Below are 21,075 nucleotides of genomic sequence, written 5' to 3' on the forward strand. Positions count from 1 at the left end.
AAATTTTAAAAAAAGGAAAACAAAAATCAAATGCAAATGAAAAACTTTGAATATAGCAAAATAGAAACCATTCATCATGTACAAGATATCCTCAATAAGATTAAAAGCTAATTTTTACTCAGAAACTATGGAGGCCAAAAGCAGTAGGATGAGATATTTAGAATGCTGAAAGAAAAAGCCTATCAACCAAGAATTCTCTATTCAAGAAAATTGTCCTCTAAAACTTAAGGAGAAATTAAGAAATTTCTAGATAAATAAAAACTGAGAAAGTGTGACACTGTCAAACCTTCCCTACAAGAAATAGTAAAGCAAATCATTCAGGCTGAAATAAAAGGACACAAGACAGAACTCTCTTCCATATGAAGAAATAAAGAGTATTAATAAAGATAACTACAGAGATAAATATAAAAGACAGTTTAAATACATAGTCTTGTTTGAAAATCTTTTGTCCTACCTGATTTAAAATTGCATAAATAACAATTACAAATCTATGTTTATGGGCACAACACATCTGTCAATAGAACAAAAACTTAGAGAACAGTAAAGAGAAATACGTGAATCCACTATTGTAACTGGAGATTTTAACATCCCGTTATAGACATGAAAAGATCCAGCAGGCAGAAAAACTAAGGGTACAGTTGAACTCAACAGAAACACCAATGAACTGGATATAATGGACATCTATAGATGACATCATCCAACCAACCACACCAGATTACACTTTCTTCTCAGGCTCACCTGGATATTCACCAAGATAGACCACATTCTAAGCCATAAAACACATTTATAGTTGGAAATTTTAAACAACATACTTCTCAATAAACCATTGATTAAAGACAAAATCTCAAGAGAAATGTTTAAAATGTTTTAAACTCGCTGAGAATAAAAATATAACATCAAAATGTGTGGAAAACAGAGAAGGCTGTGCTTAGAGGGAAATCTATAGCATCAAATGTATATACTAGAAAAGAAAAAAATATGTAAAAATCAATAATCTAAACTTCCACCTTAAGAAACTTGAAAAACAAGAGCAAATTACATCCTAAGTAAGCAGAAAAAATAAAAATAAAAATTAGAGCAGTAATAATGCAACTGAAAGCAGCGAACCAACAAAGAAAATCAACAAAACTTCAAGCTGTTTATTTGAAAAGATCAATAAAATAGATGTGCTTCTTGCCAGGCTAACTAAGCTAAAAGGAGCATAGACACAAATTTTTAAATCAAAAATGAAAGGGGGCATCATTACAAATCCAATGGACATTAAAAGGATAATAAAGGAATACCAGGGGCAACTCTATGCCCGCAAGTTTGATAACCTGTATGAAATAAGCCAACTCCTCAAAAGATGCAATCTGCTAAAACTCACACAAGAAGAGATACACAATTTGAATAGGACTATTCCTATTAAATAAATTGAATTAATAATTAATAACCTCCCACAACAAAACACACCAGGCCTATATGGATTCACTGGTAAATTCTAACAAATATTTAGGGAAGAAATTACACACATTTTTACAATGTCTTCTGGAAAATATTAACAGAGAGAATAGTCCCTAACTCATTCTATGAGGCCAGCATTATTCTAATACCAAAACCAGGCACATGTGTTATAAGAAAACATCTCTCATTAACATAAATGGAAAAACTCTCAACCAAGTAGTATCAAATCAAAGCCAAGGATACATAGAAAAAATTATACACCACAGTTAAGTGGGTTTTATCCATATTTGTGTAAGGATGGCTTAACATTCAAAAATTAATTAATGTAATTCATCACATCAACAGGCAAAAGAAAAAAATAATCACCCGATCATATCAATATATGCACAAAAATTATTTGACAAAATTCAACATCCATTCATGATTTTTAAAAAACCTCTCAGTAAATTAGAAATAAAAGTTTCCTCAATTTGATAAATAACATCTTTAAAAAAAATCATATAGTTGACATCTTACTTCATGTTGAGAAGTTAGAACTTTTCAGCTAAGATCAGGAACAAAGCTAGCATGGCACCTCTTACCACTCCTTTTTAATATTGTACTAGAAGTCCTAACAAATGGAATAAGACAAGAAAAGGAAATAAAAGGGATATTGATTGGAAAGGATAAAATAAAATTGTCTTTGTTCAAAGGTAAAATGATTGTCTATGTAGAAAATCTGAAAAAAATCATAAAAAGCCTCCTAGAAGTAATAAGTAATTATAGCAGTTACACTTGGAATAAATGATAAAGTAAAGCAAGTTTACAAGACATAAGTTTGATACAAAAGTCATTTTCCTATATGCCAGCAATAAAGAAGAAAATTTGAAATTTAAAATGCAATACTGCCGGGCATCATGATTCACGCCTATAATCCCAGCACTTTGGGAGGCCAAGGCGGGTGGATCACGAAGTCAGGAGTTCGAGATCAGCCTGGCCAACATGGTGAAACCTCATCTTTACTAAACATACAAAAATTAGTTGGTTGTGGTGGCAGGCACCGGTAGTCCCAGCTACTCAGGAGGCTGAGGCAGGAGAATTACTTGAACCCAGGAGGTGGAGGTTGCAGTGAACGAGATTGCAGCACTGCATTCCAGCCTGGGCAACAGAGCGAGGCTCTGTCTCAAAAAAGAAAAAAACAACAATACCATTTACATTATCATCCCCCCCAATAAAATACTTAGATATAAATCTAGCAAAATATGTACAAGTTCAACATGAGGAAGACTGTAACATTCTGATGAGAAACATCGAAAACTGAAATAATGAAGAGATATTTTATGTTCATCCATAGAAAGACTCAACATTGTCAAGATGTCAGTTATTCCAAACTAGATCTATAGATTAAATACAATCTCAATAAAAATCCCAGCAAATTATTTTGTGGATATTAACTAATTCTCTAATTTATATGGAGATGCAAAAGCCACAGAATAGCTAACACCATTTTGAAGGAGAAAAACAAGTTTAAAGGACTGGCACTACCTGATGTCAAGACTTACTACTAAGCAACAGTGATCAAGGCAGTGTGGTATTGGTGAAAGAATAAACAAATAGATCAATGCAACAGAATGGAGAGCCCAGGAGTAGTCTCATGCAAATATGGTTAACTGGTTTATGACAAAGGAAAAGGAAATACAATAGAAGTAAAGATACTCTTTTGAACAGACGATGCTAGAACAAGTGGATGCCCATATGCAAAGAAATGAATCCAGGCACATACCTTATGCCCTTAATAAAAATTAACTGAAAATGAATCACAGTCCTAAATGTAAAATGCAGAATTCTTAGACAATAACATAGGAGAAAACCTAGATAACCTTGGATTTAGTGGTGACTTTTAGATTCAACACCAAAGGCACAATCCATGAAAGAAAGAATTGATAACCTAGACTTCATTAAAACTAAAAACTTCTCTGCTAATGATACTCTCAAAAGTATGAGAAGACAAGCCACAGAATGGGAGAAAATATTTGCAAGAGGCAAATCTGATAAAGACTGTTACCCAAAATATGCAAAGAATTATTGAAACATAACAAGAAAAACAAGAACCCAATTAAAAAAAAAATAAGCAAAAGGAACCTAAAGTATAATTAAAAAAAAAAGTTTAAGATATTGGAAAAATAAAGAGGTGCAGAAAATGCTAAATTCACCAAAAAAAAAAAAAAAAAAGAGCAAAAGACTTGAACACCAAAGATGTACTGATAGCAAACAAGCATACGAAAAGCACATCCTGAATACATGCCATCAGGGCATTGCAAATTAACACAATGATATACCATAAGGGTCTCCTTATAAAATGTCCAAAATCCAAAATATTGACAAAGTCAAATAGTGGTGAGGATGTGGAACAAAATAAACTCTCATTTATTTTTGGGGGGAATGCAAAATAGTACAGCTACTTTGGAATATAGTTTGGCAGTTTCTTTAAACTAAACATACTCTTACTATACAGTCCAGCAATCACACTCCTTGGTATTTACCCAAAGGAGTTCAAAACATAACCTACCTTAAATGTGCTCAGAACACTTACATTAGCCTGCAGTTAGTAAAAACAAAATTCAAAATTTGATGTATGCTTTCTATGGAATGCATATTGCTTTTGCATCATTGTAAACTTGAAAAAATATAATCATGTCATCATAAGTCGGGGACTATCTGTAGTTTGAAAGTAAAAGAATAAAAGATGAGAGACCTTGCAAATATTAACTGGAAGAAAACTGTAGTGACTATATTAATACCAGACAAAATAGACTTTAAAACAAAAATTGCTGCTAGAGTCAAAAGATATTATATAATGGTAAAAGGATCACTCTATCAAGAAGAGATAACAATTACAAATACATATACCCCTACCATCAGAGCCCCCAAATACATGAAGCAAAAGCTGACAGAATTGAAGGGAAAATAAACAATTCAACAACAGTAGATGGAAACGTCAACACCTCACTTTCAATAATGACTAAAACTAGATAGAAGATACACAAAGAAATAGAAGACTTGAACAACACACATAAACCAACAGACATCTGTAGAACACTTACCCAACAAAAATAGAATATACTTTCTTCTCGAGTGAATACAGAACATTCTCTAGATCATATATTAGTCTAAAAAAAAAGTCTCACTAAATTTAAAAGGACTGAGTCATACAAAATATGTCATCTGACCATAATACAATAAAATTAGAAATCAATGTGAAAAGGAAATTTGGGAAATTCACAAATAAGGAAGAATGTTTTAAAATACTATTTGACTTTTTAAGTTGAAAATCTAATTGGGAACTTAAATAGTTTTAAATAGAGCATAAATAAAGAGATGCGGCTATTAAAATTTTTGAATAACATTAGCGTCCTTGATTTCTATCTTTCTCACTAGTGCCGATGTAGAAGAATTATCCCTGTATCTGGGATAACTTTCATCATTATCTAGGAGCTCTCTTTGAAAAAAGAAACTATACCCTAACCAGTGCCAATCATTTTACCCTTCCATTTTCACCCTATTCTTTTCAATAAAATTGTTTTATAAACATCATTTTCAAATTGTTACTTAATAGATGCAAGATTATCATGCCAATTGGAAGTTCAAAAGAATATTCTAAATGGCAACTCCCCAAGTTAAACTGTTAGCCAAAAACTAAGTGTTTGCACCATTCTAATAAGAAAAAACTCTTTCTACCAAAAGATTCTAGTCATTTTAACTTACTATTTATTATGTTCATCTTTTTCTAAATACCTTGGGGATTATTGCAATAAATAAGATTCAGATTCTGCCCGCAGCAACCTTGTGATCTATTAGACAAATGGTGGTAGTCAGACAAGTAGACAAATAACCTCAATTACATGCAAAATGTGACAAATGCAATGATTAAGGCACGAAAGACTATAGTGATTTAAAAAGGGAATTGTTACATCTAATTAGAGTACTTAAGAGAGGCATCTTATAAAGTAATGGTTCTCAACACTGGCTGCTCATTAGTATCACACTGGGAGCTTTAAGAAACCTTGATGACCAGACTTTGCCACAGAGCAAACAAATCAGAATATCTCATATAAGTGGCCTGAACATCAGAATTTTTTAAAGCTCCCTGGGTGATTCTAATGTGCAGCCAAATTTGAGAATCATTGTTATAAAAGACAAGTAAGAAAGACATAGAATTGAACAACGTGTAAAGTTTCACTTGAAAGGGAACTGGATACTAGAGCACTTGAAAAAATCCTCACTTCAATATAACTAACATATTTTCATTCTTCCAACTTCAGCTCAATTAAAGCATCCCTAAAAAGCTTTTCCTGACTCCTCCAATGATAGTCATAATATCTTAAAAATGGTAATAAAAGCTGACACTTTTTAATGCACCTTGCAGTATGTCACGTACCATTCTAAGCACTAAATATATTTCAATACGTAGCCCTCCCAATAATGCTAGGAGATAGATAGTATTATTATTCCCATTTTACATGAAAGGAAGGTAAATAACTTGTCAAAGTTATCCAGCTAAGAAGTAGCAGAGCTGGAATTCAATTACAATGGCTCCAGAATCCCTGTTCTGAAACACAACCAACTATAGTCTGATATTCCTTTTCAAGCCCCACAAAGGACACAGTATACTTCTATCACACCATGAAACATATTATATTGTAAAGGTTTGTGAGATTTTTCTCTTCTACTAGTCATTCATTCATTCATCCAGTTAACAATTACTGAGCACACACTCAATTGTGCCAAAAATTGTGCTTGGTTTTTGAATCAGAAATACAAAATCACATGTTCATATTTCATGTCAAGGAGTTTTAGTCTAGAGCAGAGTTCAGCAAACTACAGTTGATGAGTCAAATCCTGCTTGCCACTTGTTTTTGTAAATAAAGATTTATTGAGCCATAGCTATGCTCATTGGTTTATGTATTATCCAGAGCTGCTTTCGTGCTACAACATAAATAGCATAGTGAAATAGGTGTGACAGAGACCCTCTGGCCACAAAGCCTAAAAGATTTACTATCTGGCTCTTTATAGAAAAAGTTTGCCAACTCCTAGTGTAAAAAATATGACAAATGAGGAAGTCATCAATGACTGTCCAATGAGGTGTATGCTATGAGGCCCAAGATACTGTGGGAACATAAAAGAGAAATCTAGATTAGGTTAGAGGGTCAGCAAAAGTCTTCTAGATGGCATGATACTTGAGTTAGTTTTGGAAGGCTGAGTAGAGTCAATTAGATAAAAAAAGACCAGGGAGACTTTTCAGTAATATTACATAGGCAAGGTCAACGGTGATCCAAGGAGCCAGAGTAATGACAGTAAGAATAGCAAACAGGTGGATATGCTTAAATGATATTACTTAGTTCTACAGAATTTATGAAAATATATCTTTGATTTCTTGGTTCTCATTATTTAGCACAACTAACGGTGTGTATAGAGTTGGAACTCACTAAATGTTTGTTAACCAAAAAGATTACTTCTTAAGTACAAGATAAACATCTTTCACTTTAAAAAAGGAGAAAATAGTTGCCTTCCATTTGTTCTTAAAATGATCAAACTATAACAATTCTGGATTTTTTTCACCCATTGTCCTAGAGTGAAAAAAAGACCATTTTTTTCTCATTTTCAGTTGTGTATATATACATCATATTAACAATATAGTTGTACAAATGATAAGTGGTTGCAATACACTGTACCTGGAAAATTCATAGGCAGTTCAAATGGCTGTAGAGACTCACAACCTTCCATCTGCTCACAAATTTCAGCTATGATCTTCTTAATTTTGAGACCAGTAATTTTAATCACTTCTCCTGTTGAAAAACAGCATTCATTTCCAAACATTTCATAAATAGAGCCTAAAAGGAAAGAAAAGTTAAAACAGCTTTTTAAAAAGAAAACAGTGAAAAACAAAGTAGACTCAAAAGCTTAATATAAAGTGTTTTAATTCAGTTCCTGTCTTAGCTACCTACTAAACAGGAATTTAATCAAGCTTGGCAAAATGGACAGCATAGACCAGAAAAATATTAGATTTTCACTTTTTCCACTGGGCCAAGTATAAATAATCTTATTTTCTTTATTTTTGTAAATTGAATTTATGGTTTCCTCAGCACCCTTAGCTCATCTTACCATGGTCAAACTACAAACATATCTCCCACTACTGAGATTTATGATCTGTTTTTGCTGGGTCATAAAATTAAGCTTATATGACTCAACAATGATTTAAGTAACAACTGCAAACAAGGTTGTCATACAATCGGATATGAAAAGACAGAGGGTTGCACACTAGGGCTTCATATTAACGGGATCATATTTATTTATTAGATCTGGTTCTCTTCATTAGCATGAAAGTAAAACTTTTTGCCCATATTTATCTGTTGGTTTTTGACAAGCTAGAAACCATTCTGAATATCTTTATGGCGATAGGGGGCAGACCAACCCAGATAAACTGAAAAGCTTCATTTTAGGATTTCAGTCTTCTTCTTGACAAAATTTTTATCATAGGTGCTACAGCTAAGTTTTCATTCACTTATTTTCCTTTAATATTCCCTGATGGAAGGACAGTGGGTAGTAAAATAACCAGCAGATGAGCAACAGGCAAGAGCAGAGGCAAAAATTCTGGATAATCTACCCCCACCGAAAAGGAAACAACCTAAAAATGACATTTCTGGCATATTATTGCTTTACAATTCAACACTAAACTTAAAGCTGGTATATAGAGCTGTGAGCTTTTATATATATCAATTGTTCCTGACCTCCAAGATGGTTTGCATTGCCTTTGCCATACTAAATGTAAAGTATATGAGCACAGCATTTTAGGTTTGCTAATTTGTTTTCTGAATTTTTCTGTATTGAGCCACCTCCTCATAGAATTTTTCCTATACAGCATGCACCTCAAATGTTTTTATGGCATTAATGGTTGTCAGAAAAGTCATTAAGCCTGACATCCAATGTAGCTCTAAACAACAACTCTGAGGTCATACCAGAGTCCTAGTAGGTGACAGGGCACACTCAAATTAGAATAATTTCAGGAGGTTTATCATAGGGGCCATCTTTAAAAAGTGGCACAGACAGTTCTAAGCAACCAAAGAAAACAAATGTCCTGACCTCACTCTTCTCCAAAGGCATCCCATTAACCAAATTCTGCCAGAAGCCAGAGGACAAGTGAGTTGCTAATGTCCCCACAGAAGTCAGTCTCCCAGGCAGAGTGGGTATGAAAATCCAGCACACCCACATTACTGTCCATATCTTAGCAAGAAGCACTTTTGCAGACAAGAAGAATACATCTAAAGAATACATCTTAAAGATAATCTATCCGTTCCTCAAGCTTTGAGTACATATTTCCATAACCCTCTCCTTGTCTCATACTATTCCCTTAACTACACATGTGTTCATATTTTCATTAACTTTAATACATAGTGTTATCAGCAGGCTCAAGTCCTTTGTGGAACAAATTGAGATATTAAAAATACTAATAAATCCCCAGTAACATTTTCCTCCAATTGACTCTGAATGGTTATTTGCTATGATCCTCATTTGGCAATTAATCACATACTAACATTTTATATCTTTAGTATTATCTCAGCCTATACTTAACTTTTTATGTTTGTTTTTATGACTCCCAATTCAATTTTAAACTTCATGAGACGAAATATCGCATTACATTCTTGTATGACTACAACACATCAACTTCCCCTCTTCATTCATTCAGCAAACTTTGATTAAAAAAAAAAAAAACCTACTATGTTGTTTATTGGCAAAAGGAATCAGAGATTAAAATTGCTTCCCCCCAGAAGCATTGTCTTGAAGGGAAAGAACAATTAAGGAGACAATTGCGACAGATTATGAGAAAGGTGTAATAAAGGAAATACAGGGCATTGTGGGAGTATACTGAAGGCATTTAATCATGCAATTACATGAAAAAGAGATTAAAGAAGGATTCATGGAGGAGATGGCGGCAGATTTGAGTTTTAAAGGGAGAGTCAGAGGACACCAGGACAGGCAGAGGAAATAGTATTTGAAAAGGTACTGACGTGTGAAAGAGCCTGATACATTCTGGAAACTTTAAGTACTTTGTTATGTCTAAAATGTAAAGTAAGAAAGAGGAAGTGGTAAAAACAGAGACTAGAGAAGTAGAGGGAGTCCAGATGGTTCAGAGCGTTCATTATTGATTCATTATCAATAAATAAAAAAGCAATTCAAAGTCTGAAGCAACCTCAAAGTCAGATAATCTACATTTCCAGTTATCATGGTCCAAGAACACATTTAACGACAGGTCATTTGTACTCTAAGTGTTTGCTATACAAACCTTGGTCCACTGCATCACCTGAGAGCTTGTTAGAATCTTAGACCCCAGACCTGCTGAATCAGAACCTGTGTTTTTAACAAGATCCCTAGATGATTTATAAGTACATTAAGGTTTGCAAACGTTGGCCTAGGCAACAAATGGATAACAAAATAGTCTCTGTTTTGAAATTGTTGCAAAACTAACAGAGAGGGGAGAATGTGTTAAGCAGAGAAAACACTGGGCGTCATTGAGTTAGAGGATGTTATAAGTGGAGAGAGGGAAAGGGAAGGATTTTAAGTAAAGGAGCAAGAAGTAAAATTTTTCTTTGTCACGTTAAATGGAACATAGTTTAACCTAGCCCATCTCAGCTGAAGTCTGTCGGGCTTAATTTCAGTGCAATGGTTATCTAATTGTAAATGTAATGTATATCAAATTGGCTGAGTTGGAATGTCATCTTTCTTTTAAAGGTTCAATTGTAATTCAAAATAAAAAGATAAATTTGTGTGAGATTTCATACCATTTCACATGGAACAGAAGCCAGAGAGTTCTATAAAAACAAATTTCATGAGTCTTGGTCACCACAAGAAAAGCTTTTGACTCTGCAGGTCTTTTTCCAAGCAAGTCTTTCCTTTTGGAAGAAAAAAGGTCACTTATTTCAGTCACATAAGGAAAAGAACATCTTGTAAATGCTAATCTTTTATAATTTCTCTTTAATATTTTGTGACTTCCAATTTTCTTCAACCAAGAAAGCTGTTAACTCATTTTTAATAAAGAAAGTGTTCAGAGACATCCAGCACTAGAAAGTTGTGTCTATGATAGGTGACAGGGACATATAGCAAAGCTCAAGTCCCTAAAACTGGAAATCTTGTACTTTGTTAACACTAATATAATGTGTCTTAAAATATATTTTTTCTTCACGATAAATTAAAATGGTGAGTTTAAAAATAGCCAACTTTCATTATCTCAGAGCAAACACATAATATGTGTAATTGCTTTTAAAAAATTGCTGAGATGTGTTTCTGAAATATATCTGTGTATATATAGACATACATATTAAAATGGCTTTCATTTCATTTTAACCATAAAACATGTATTTTGAATATGCAAATCTCAAATCTATTAAATCTTTACAGACTGATTCTTTCCAAGTCAGAGCATATGTATTCAGGATAATGCCAAACATCAGAGAAAGCTGGAACAAAGCAGCCTGTTTTCAGTGATCAAACATTGCCCCTGAAGGCTGTAATGAAAGAGCCATGTGCCTTTGAAATCACCTTTTCTGTAATGCTACTTTGCTCAATAAAAACGACACATTAATATCCTTTTATGAGCTCATCCCTTGTTTGACAATCCATATAAGCAATGTTGTGATCACATCAGAGCAGCCAAAACAATTGGTTCAATAGATTTTCTTCCATCTTCCCTCCAAAGTTAAAAATGTATGACAGTCAGCAAAGAGGAAACTACATTGGATGCTTCTTCCCTTTACTCAAATGCATTCTCCCTCCACTACTGCCTGCCCTCCCACCCCCAGCCACTATACCAGGCCACCCATCCCTTTACATCCTCATCAACTTTTCAAAGTCCAACCAATTCCAAAGTTTCAGCCCATATTCATCATTTTCTTCAAAGCCTTCCATGATTCCTACACGTAAGTAAGAATTAATTCTGTCCTCTGTGCTCTGATAGCACTTCATGCGTATCTCCATTATAGCCCTTATGTGATTATTATCACTCCTTCAATTAGAGTGTTATGTATATTTTGGAATTATTATGATTTCCTAGAGAAGAGAAGAGACATTATCTTAACTATATGTATACCTTCCCCACAGCTAGTAAAACAGTTTTTATCACTTATTAGATCATTAGTGAATGTTGTTATAATTTTGTTTCACTGTAAAATGACAATTTTTGCAAATATAATAGTGGTCCTTCTACATAAGCAGTTTAAAGCATGGTCAAGTCAAAGGTTTTTGAATGGGTTATATCTTTATTTGGTGTGTTTGATATCTAATATACAAGCAAAGTATATGCAAGCTGGCCACATTGTGAATTCCCTAGACAAGGAGTAATGAGGGTAGTGGTTCTATAATATGAATCTCTACTTGTTAAGTTTGCATAAAGAGGGAGCTCATGTGATCATCTGAGATATGTTTTTATAAGTTAGGAAATTATAACTGCAAAGTATGACTGATAGTGTCTGACAGAACCATATCCAGTGGGGTTGCCAGTGGAGATGCATCGTTGCTCATTATAAATAGATGTGATTATTTTTTGCTTCAGGATAGCACAAGTTATCAAGAAGGAGCATCCCTCTAAAGGAAATGTTTAAGTGTAAAACTATTTTATTGGCAATTGTGTACGTAGACATGGAAGTTGATATGACATTGCGACCATTATAGTGATAAATTCAGTTTTCCAAATGAACCTCTAGATAAGCAGCCACAGGAATGAAGTTCAAAAGAGGCCATGGTTGCAATAGACATTTATGTGGCCAGTCTTCCATAAAGAGATGGTCTGCATTTTCTGTAAGGCAGAGACAATGTCATTCCCACTCTATGAAGAATGTGTCTAAAAATAAGTGAGCATGATATTTTAATGCAATGTACATATAAGTAGACATGAAAAAACAAGCTTTCAGCTTTACTAAGGGTGGATTCTTCTAGTTGGACACTAGATATACCACTAAGAGGTACATCTGAATAATGCTAGGGAATGATCCTTCCAGGCCATAGAGATTCTCTCATCCCCAAAACATCAGTATTAAGATGGCAAAACATTGGGATTACATAATAAGAAAAGTTATGGCTGTGCTAAGAACTAAGGTAAAATCTCTCTAACCTCTAAGAATATAGGATTTTTCTTGTGAATTGGGGGTTTAAGTATTATCCAGGAAGTCAAATCTAAAGACTGAAATATGCAAAAGACTGTAGTAAATGTTGGTGAGTCTTACATAAAACACCTCAACGTGGGGAAGCAATAAAAGTTCCTACAAATTGGAAATGCTGGGGCTTGAGAGCCAAAAATAAATAAATAAATAAATAAAATCAGATTAAAATAGTACTAGGGTCAAAACCCAGAAAAGCACAACATTTCAATCACTCTGAGTGATGTGCGAGTGATGTGCAAGAAATTCAAATGACTAAGTTTCAGTGATAGAAGAATAATAAATCACTGTTTCATGCACTAGCCAAAAATGTGTTTGTTTAATGGCAAATTTATTAATTTAATAGATTAAATAAAACTGTACTAAGAGGGCTTACAAGTGGTTGTCATGATAGAAGTCATCATTGTGGCTCACTGAGTCAACATTATCAGAGCAAAGGGATTTGAGGGTATGTGTATGAAATAAATATCCCTCCTGTGTATTCACAAAATATTTGTCTATGATTGTGGAACAAATCAGTGATTGTACATCTTCTGACACTATTATTGATCAAATATTTCCCATATTTCACCCAAATTTTAAGCCTCAAAGTGACATAAATAATATCATAATTTTATATATAAACACTATTGCATTGGGAGTTGGCTTATTGTTTTAGGAAGGACTTGGTTTCAAGTACATTTTATACACATCAACATCTCTGCCTACATTTTTATATCTTAAATGTTGAATAAATTTAATATAGACATCTATAGTCATTTAAAATTATAAACTTCTTCTGTATTTCCATTTAATGAATACATATGTACTGATTGCATTGATTACACAGGGACCCTAATGGGGTATAGTGTGTTCGCACAATACATACAAAATAAAGCTTCATGCTATTATATATTTCCCTAACTTTGTTAGCATTAATTAAACACTCCATTAACTATTCTGCTTGCAAATTTTAGTTTAGAAATTGAGAATAAAGACTGGGCACAGTGGCTCACACCTGTAAGCCCAGCACTTTGGGAGGCCGAGGTGGGTGGATCACCTGAGTTTAGGAGTTCAAGAGCAGCCTAGTCAATGTGGCGAAACCTGTCTCTACTAAAAATACAAAAATTAGCTGGGCATGGTGGCGGGTGCCTGTAATCCCAGCTACCTGGGAGGCTGAGGCGGGAGAATCACTGGAACCCAGGAGGTGAAGGTTGCAGTGAGCTGAGATTGTACCACTGCACTCCAGCCTGCATGACAGAGTAAGACTCCAAAGAAAGAAAGAAAGGAAAGGAAAGGAAAGGAAAGGAAAGGAAAGGAAAGGAAAGGAAAGGAAAGGAAAGGAAAGGAAAGGAAAGGAAAAGAAACAGTAAAGGCTTAAATTTTTAAATAAATTTTGGAGGTCATTCATTGAAATTGTGCTTATATTTTGCATTATTTAATTTTATTTTTATAACTCATTTTATTGCATTTTATCAAAGTACTAATTCATGATGGATCAGAAAAGGAAAATGAATTAGGTCTTCACCACAGATAGTTTTGGAAACGCTTCCAGAAGGAATTAAGTGCAAACATATGACCACAGTCAAGGCAGGAAACAAGGATGTAGTCTCAAGGAGTTAGAAAGTTAGAGTAAATTTCAATATCCTGAAAAAGGAAAGTTATAACCTAATACATAAAGTCTTAATCAGTGTTATTAACTCATCTATCTCAATGACACAGCAGCCTGAGTGTCCTAGCTAAAAGACACAGGAATTTTAATCAATTTGACAGTAATAATTCTAATTGCAAGTTATTGGACTGGCATTCTGATTTCTACCTTATATTCTTCTGAGTTGTATGAGTTAATGCTGATCCTAATTGACCATGGATGCTTTGAGTTGCTGGACCTACACAGCTCAGTTCTAAAGCCATAAGCAAGTGAAATCTCCCTAGGAAGTAAATTCTTTTTTTTCTTTTTTTTTTCGCTCTGTTGCACAGGCTGGAGTCCAGTGGCGCAATCTCAGCTCATTGCAACCTCCGCCTCCTACATTCAAGTGATTCTCCTACCTCACCCTACCAAATAGCTGGGATTACAGGCGCTCACCATCATGCCAAGATAATTTTTGTATTTTCAGTAGAGACAGGGTTTCACCATGTTGGCCAGGCTAGTCTTGAACTCCTGACTTCAAGTGATCCACCCACCTCGGCCTCCCAAAGTGCTGGGATTACAGGTGTCAACCACCCTGCCCAGCCCCAGGAGATGAATTCTATGCCTTCTACCTAAATAACAGGCCAAGTAGTCTCCATGAGAGAGACAGCAAATATGTGCAGTATATTCTACCATTTGTCCCTCCCATCACTAATCATCCAAGGTATATTTTGAGCTGACTCTAGATATGACCTAATAATCCTCAACATCAAGTTCTAGGTGACTATCCATCAGTTGAAGATGGCATGCCAGGTATTAATTATGCCCAGCCCAGTCCTGCACTATGACTCATCTTGCTTTCTTTAAGCCCCTTGGCTAATATTTTTAAAGACTTTAATCCTCAAATTGGGCTAATTTACTCCCAAAGGCTTGGTCTAATGAAATCTGGCAGAAGAATACAGAACTCTTCATTCAATCATTTATTCCAGGTCAGTTGTCTGAATTGAGGCATAAAACTCTAACTTGATAATAATCACAGTTGTATACAACCCAATGGCAGTTGTAGAATGAGTTTAAATTTCATTTACATTTCTGAGTGCTAGCAGCTTTAATGATCTCGCGAATCATTGCATCTCAGACAGGAAAATTTAAATATTCTTTTATCCTGTTAATGTATTATGATAACTGAGTCCCTATACAGTATCTGTACCAGGCAGGTGTCCAGATTTTATTTGAACATCTTCAGTGATGGAATTCCATTATTTTAAGGTGATCTGCTTTACTTTTGAGCAGCTCTTACTGTTAAAAATTTCTTCATTTTATTAACCTTTATCTGTGCTTATCTGGGATATACACACTCAAACAGGTTTTTAGCCTTTGAAATCATACAGAAAACAATTATCTTAACTCTTCTACTAGAAGCCTTAACATATTTGAAGACAGCTGTTCTTTCTAACAAACAAAGCTGTCAAACAATTGGAGTATATTCAGGGCCACTGCTTACTGCATAGGTTGCCCATTATAAAACTGCTTGAACCACAACTTACATGGATGTGAATGGCATCCTTGGAGTTGTGGAGCATGGAATCCTACTTCTCAAAAATATATGTACTTAAGTGTTCCAGGAAAGACTAAATAGTAGCACTCAGAGATGTCCAAAGGAAGTTTCCTGCCAGAAAACTAAAAATATTTGTGTGAGGAAAAACCAGCCATTTCATACTAGCAACATTTGACTTTGCCAACCAATGGTCAAAGTAATACCTACAGTAGAAAAAGTACAAATGTCTTAAAGCTGAGCAGCAAATGTAGGGAAATAATACCTCATCAATAGCTAGATTCTTCCCCTGTGTCCCTTCTACCATTAAAGCCAAGACATAAGGATTATTTCCCCAGGGAAGAAAGGAAGTTTTAGTCATTGTTTAGCTCTGAGATTCAAAGACATTTTGAATACTTAGGGAGATAATTGTCTTGACAAGATAGGCTTTATTAAAATTGAACAATATTTTTCACAATTGTCAAAATCTTTTCATATGAATATAAGAGTCCAATAATGAAAGATGATCTATAGTAGATCATAGACCAAGGGGGGCACAGTGCATGACATAAAGGAATTTATCACCCTGCTGAAAAAAATTTGGGATTTTTTTTTTAGTACAAAGAGAAAAAATAAAGAATACTATGTTTTATTTCCAAAATCTACTCTTTGTGCCAGATCAGAAAAAAAAAAAAAGACTTTTAAAATCAAAGCTTTTGATTTACAAGAGCTGTTTCTTATTGAGAGAAGTAAAAGCCAGGTCTTGAGGAAGGTCATAGAATTTATGCTTTGCAGTTAGTTTGAAAGGGAATAAAAGAATCTTAGACTATCTTCTGGGAGAGTACTGGGGAAGCAGAAAGGTGATTTCAATAGTGAGGCATCTTGGAGAAGATGAGCTGGGTCTGATTTGAAGACGTCATGTGCAGAAGTCCAGAGATTTCTATAAATACCCTACTCAGCATCCCCTGTGATCAGATTCAGGAAGCTGTCACTGTAGATTTTGACAAATTACCATCCTAACAAATACTAAATCAACCTGAAGAAACAAGATCAGTGTCTCAGCCTCTCAGTTCTGTTTGTTGAAGGCCTCCATCAACACTTACTTGAACGTCCAGCAAATTTATGTTTATCCATATGTATCATGTACATATGGATGTCTGCATATATGGATGTCTGCATATCATATGGATGTCTGCCTATACACTCTCAGGTTAATGATTGATTAGAGCTCATAGAAGTCAGAAAAGCTGTTATACTCATGGTTACAATTTATTCAGAGAAAGAACACAGATTAAAATGAGCCAATGGAAAAGGTGCATGGGGCAGAGCCCAAGAAAAACCAGGCACAGGTTTCCAATTGTCCTCTCCAGGTGGAGTCACATGCACAGAGCATCATTCTCCCAGCAATGATGAGTGACAACATCTACAAACAGTTGCTAACAAGGAAAGTTTACCTGATCCTTGGAGTCCTGGGATTTTACTGGAGGTCGATCACAGAAGCATGGAGTGCACACACAACTGACCTTAACTACTAAATATGCAGCACTCCCTCAGAAGTGAAACTCAAACAGTGTGGCCAAGGACCTCAGGTGAAAACCAAAACAAACAAAACTAAAAAAAAACAGATATTCATCAAAAATCACCTTGTTAGTATGAGCTATCCACGCTAACAGATGTTAGAGTGGTCAAAACAGATATTCATCAAAAATCACCTTGTTAGTATGAGCTATCCACGCTAACAGATGTTAGAGTGGTCAAACGTCCAAAGTATACAAAACACTCATCGTGCAGGATGATCCAAAGGTTTATAAGGTATCTCCAAGGAGCCAGTCAAGACCAGTCCTTTCTTTGGAATGTACATAAAGTTTGAACACCCAAAGCCTGCTGAGTTAACCCTTTACTAAATACCATGTTTCAAGACTTTGTTAAAGCTTTTCAGGAAAAAAGTTGTCCAAGACTTGAAAAGTACAAAAAAGATTACTACATATCCTCTCAGTGCAGAGCTAGATGTTGTCCAGCAGACCTTTTTGGGAATTATCTGATTCTACAGAGGTATACAGCTTGTACTGTCTTGTAGAAAATTGATAGAAATGTAAATTATTCTTATCCATAGTAACATAAATGATTATTTTCCACTGCAATAAAATGATTTTTTTCCAGTAAATATGTAATTGATCTATGCCTTGTAGAAAAGATACACTAACGTTCCATGTTTGAGGTTGATAATCAGGTTTGACTATACTGTAATTCATTTTGGCATTTCTGATTTTACTTTTGCTTGTGTGTATGTATGTGTGTTTGAACTGGATTTAACATCTCAGATTCCCTCATTTAATGAGTTAAAATTATTTGCACATTCATTTTACGTTTATTTGGCAGTGAGGTTTTTAATTAAGTGAAAAAATTTTATCAGTCTCATATTAGTTGCACAGCATTTGAATGTTCTTTTCAATAAGTTTAGTCATTTGTAACAGAGTGGGATCCTTGAGTCCCAGAAATGCATTGATAATATAAGGAAAATCTCCAATATTTACATTTGAGTGGAAATGCAGTGATGTAACTCACACTCCTGTTATTTGTAGAATATTGTACTTGACTTATACTTTAGATTTTCTTCCTCATATCTTTTTTAGCTCTGCTTTTTCTTCCCTAGTTTTCTGATTTATTGAAGATTCTTTAATTGAAAGAATAAAGATAGATTAATAATTTAGCTTGTTTTTAAAAATACATTAAATTTTACCATATTCATTTATAAAGTGCACTATTCACTATAAGTTACCTACACATAGTGTCTATAGTTTTATTCAATAACTAAAAATTCTAAAACAAATAGTGATGAACATAATTTTATAGTTATGTTATTTAGTTTATTTTTGCAAATTTTCTCTTTGAATGTTTTTCTTAGCAGATCAAGTGGAAAACAGATAGAATTTCATTATCATTTACTTTGAAGAAAGACAAATATTTTTAAATGTTTTACTCAAAAGAGTCACTGAGAAATTTTAAAATAAATAAATTCTAAAGATTCTAAAAAATTAAATTGCCCTTTGGTGGATGAGCTCTCTCTCCCCATATTTCTGTACGTTTGCAACCAATGCATAAAGTTTCATAACAAATTGAACTGAGAGATATAATATTTAAAAATACTCAATACTCCCTCTTAATTGAACAATTTTTATCATCTACGGAGGATCTAATATCATCCAATTAAGAGCACAAAACCAGATATTATCAAAAGATATACACACAAAGAAATAACCTATAAAAGCCAAAAGATCCCTTTTCTTGAGAAACTTACATTCTAGGTAGCTGGAGAAAGAAGACACACACAAATATATAAAGAACAAAAACAAATAAGCTAGTAGACACTAATGTCAGGCACAAAGAGCTTTGGCTAAGGCTACTAAGATTTTTATGTTTATTTTATGTATTTATTTATTTATTTATTTTACTTTTGATAGAACTCAGTAACCAAGAAAGAAAAAAAGTTTTCTGTGCTATAGAAAAGGAGATATAGGTACTCTTTTCTAAAGACTGTTCCTTTCTTTCTTCTAGAGGGAAAATCCTAAAGAATTATAGGAAAGGAACATCCTATACAACAACAGAAAACCTGTTAAACAACAACCATTCTACTCTACCCAAACATCACAGGAAAAAAAAAGAAAAACATTGTCTCTATGCTCACCCACACCAATAAGGGCTGAATAGAGAAGTGAAGCTTCGCTCTTTGCCAGGCTGTAACAAGGCACTCCCCCATTTTTTCTTGGGTGGTGTCAGAAAAGGCAGAGTAGAGAGCTGGGTCTTACATCTTTTCAAGGCAATAACAGTTCCTCAAACACTGTCAGGGAAACCAGGAGGAGAGCCTGGACTTTCACTCCCACTCAGAAGCAATGATACATCCTTTCTCCTTCCCACTGAGGTGATGTCAGAGGATGTCTACTGAAAAATCAGGGCCTTGTGCCCAGCACAATCAGCAGCTTCCCTACCGCATGATGTAAGGGGTGGCCAAGTGCCGAGTAATAAGGCAATGCTCGTACCCCTCCCAACATGGGTAGTGTCAATGAAGCCATAGTGGGGGGTCAGCACTCCCACTCCGCATAATAATGGGGACCCTGTCTTCCTAAGGTGTCACAGAGCTGAAGGAGAAACCTGGGATTTCTACCCCACTTGGCAATAATGAGACACTGCTTCCTGCTGTAAGAGTGTCAAAGAAACAAAAAACAGAGAACAAACAGAAAATTTAAAAATAAAACAGGAGATGTAAGCATTGCCATATCAATAGTTACATTAAATGTACACAACTTAAATCCTTTTTTTAAAAAACAGAGATTGGTAGAATGAATTAAAAAACATAACCCAAAGACATACTATGACTCACTCCAAATGAAATAGACAGATTGAAAGAAGATGGATGGAAAATGAATATCATGTGAATATTTATCAACAGAAAGCAGAAGCAGCAATATTAATACCAAATAAAGTAAAATTTAGAAAAAATGAAATTACTAGAGACAAAGAAAAACATTACATAATGATAAAAGTGTCAATCTACCAGGAAGATAAGGAATCCCAAATACGTATACACCAACCAAAGAACAGGGCTGAAAAATATGTAAAAGAGAAACTGTTCTAACTAAAAGGAGAAATAGACAAATCCACAATTACAGTGGGATCCTTCAACACTCCTCTTTCAATAATTGATAGAAAAACTAGACAGATTACCTGTAAGGATATAGAAGAACTCCACAACATCATCAAACAAGAGAATCAAATCTTCATTTATAGAACAGTTTACCTAACAACAGTAAAATACACATTGGTTTCAAATACCCACAATAACATATACTGAGATATCCTGTGCCATAAAACAAATCTCAACAAATTTAAAAAATTTAAAATAATTGAATCATAATATTCTATGACCACAATGAATTAAACTAAAAATCAGTAACAGAAAGATACCAAGAAATTCCCCAAACACTTGAAAACTAAACACAACACCTTCAAATAATCCATGAGGGAAAAAGAAACTTTAAGAAAAAAAAATTTATATATGCATATAATACATATTTATATCTATATGCATATACATACACATACATATATTTATATACACACACACTGAACTTAATAAAAATGAAAATACAACATATCAAAATTGTGGGAAATAGCTAAGGCAGTACTGAGAGGATAATTTTTAGCACTGAATAGTTATATTGGAAAAGAGCAATAGCCTCAAATGAGCAATCTAAGCTCATAATTCAAGAATATGGAAAAAGAAACAGAAAAAAAAAATCAATGAA

The 21,075-nt window shown here is 34.2% G+C and overlaps 1 protein-coding gene across 10 annotated transcripts in view; it reads right to left on the reverse strand.

Annotated features, from left to right (window-relative positions):
* The window catches only part of THEMIS (thymocyte selection associated), a 208,748-nt gene that overhangs the window by 158,180 nt on the left and 29,493 nt on the right, over positions 1 to 21,075 (reverse strand). For 8 of the 10 annotated variants that reach the window (XR_012433424.1, XM_005551773.5, XM_045391557.3 and 5 more), the window contains exon 2: positions 7,155 to 7,313. Coding sequence is in view for 9 of the 10 variants with exons in the window: in XM_005551773.5 (XP_005551830.3) it covers positions 7,155 to 7,313 (159 nt within the window). In the remaining variant the exon portion in view is untranslated. Of the gene's footprint in view, positions 1 to 7,154; positions 7,314 to 10,259; positions 10,371 to 21,075 lie in introns of all 10 variants that reach the window. The other 2 variants (XM_074037016.1, XM_065543366.1) reach the window with 1 other exon arrangement.

Source organism: Macaca fascicularis, chromosome 4 (genome assembly GCF_037993035.2).
Source record: "Macaca fascicularis isolate 582-1 chromosome 4, T2T-MFA8v1.1".
Taxonomy (NCBI): Eukaryota; Metazoa; Chordata; class Mammalia; order Primates; family Cercopithecidae; genus Macaca; species Macaca fascicularis.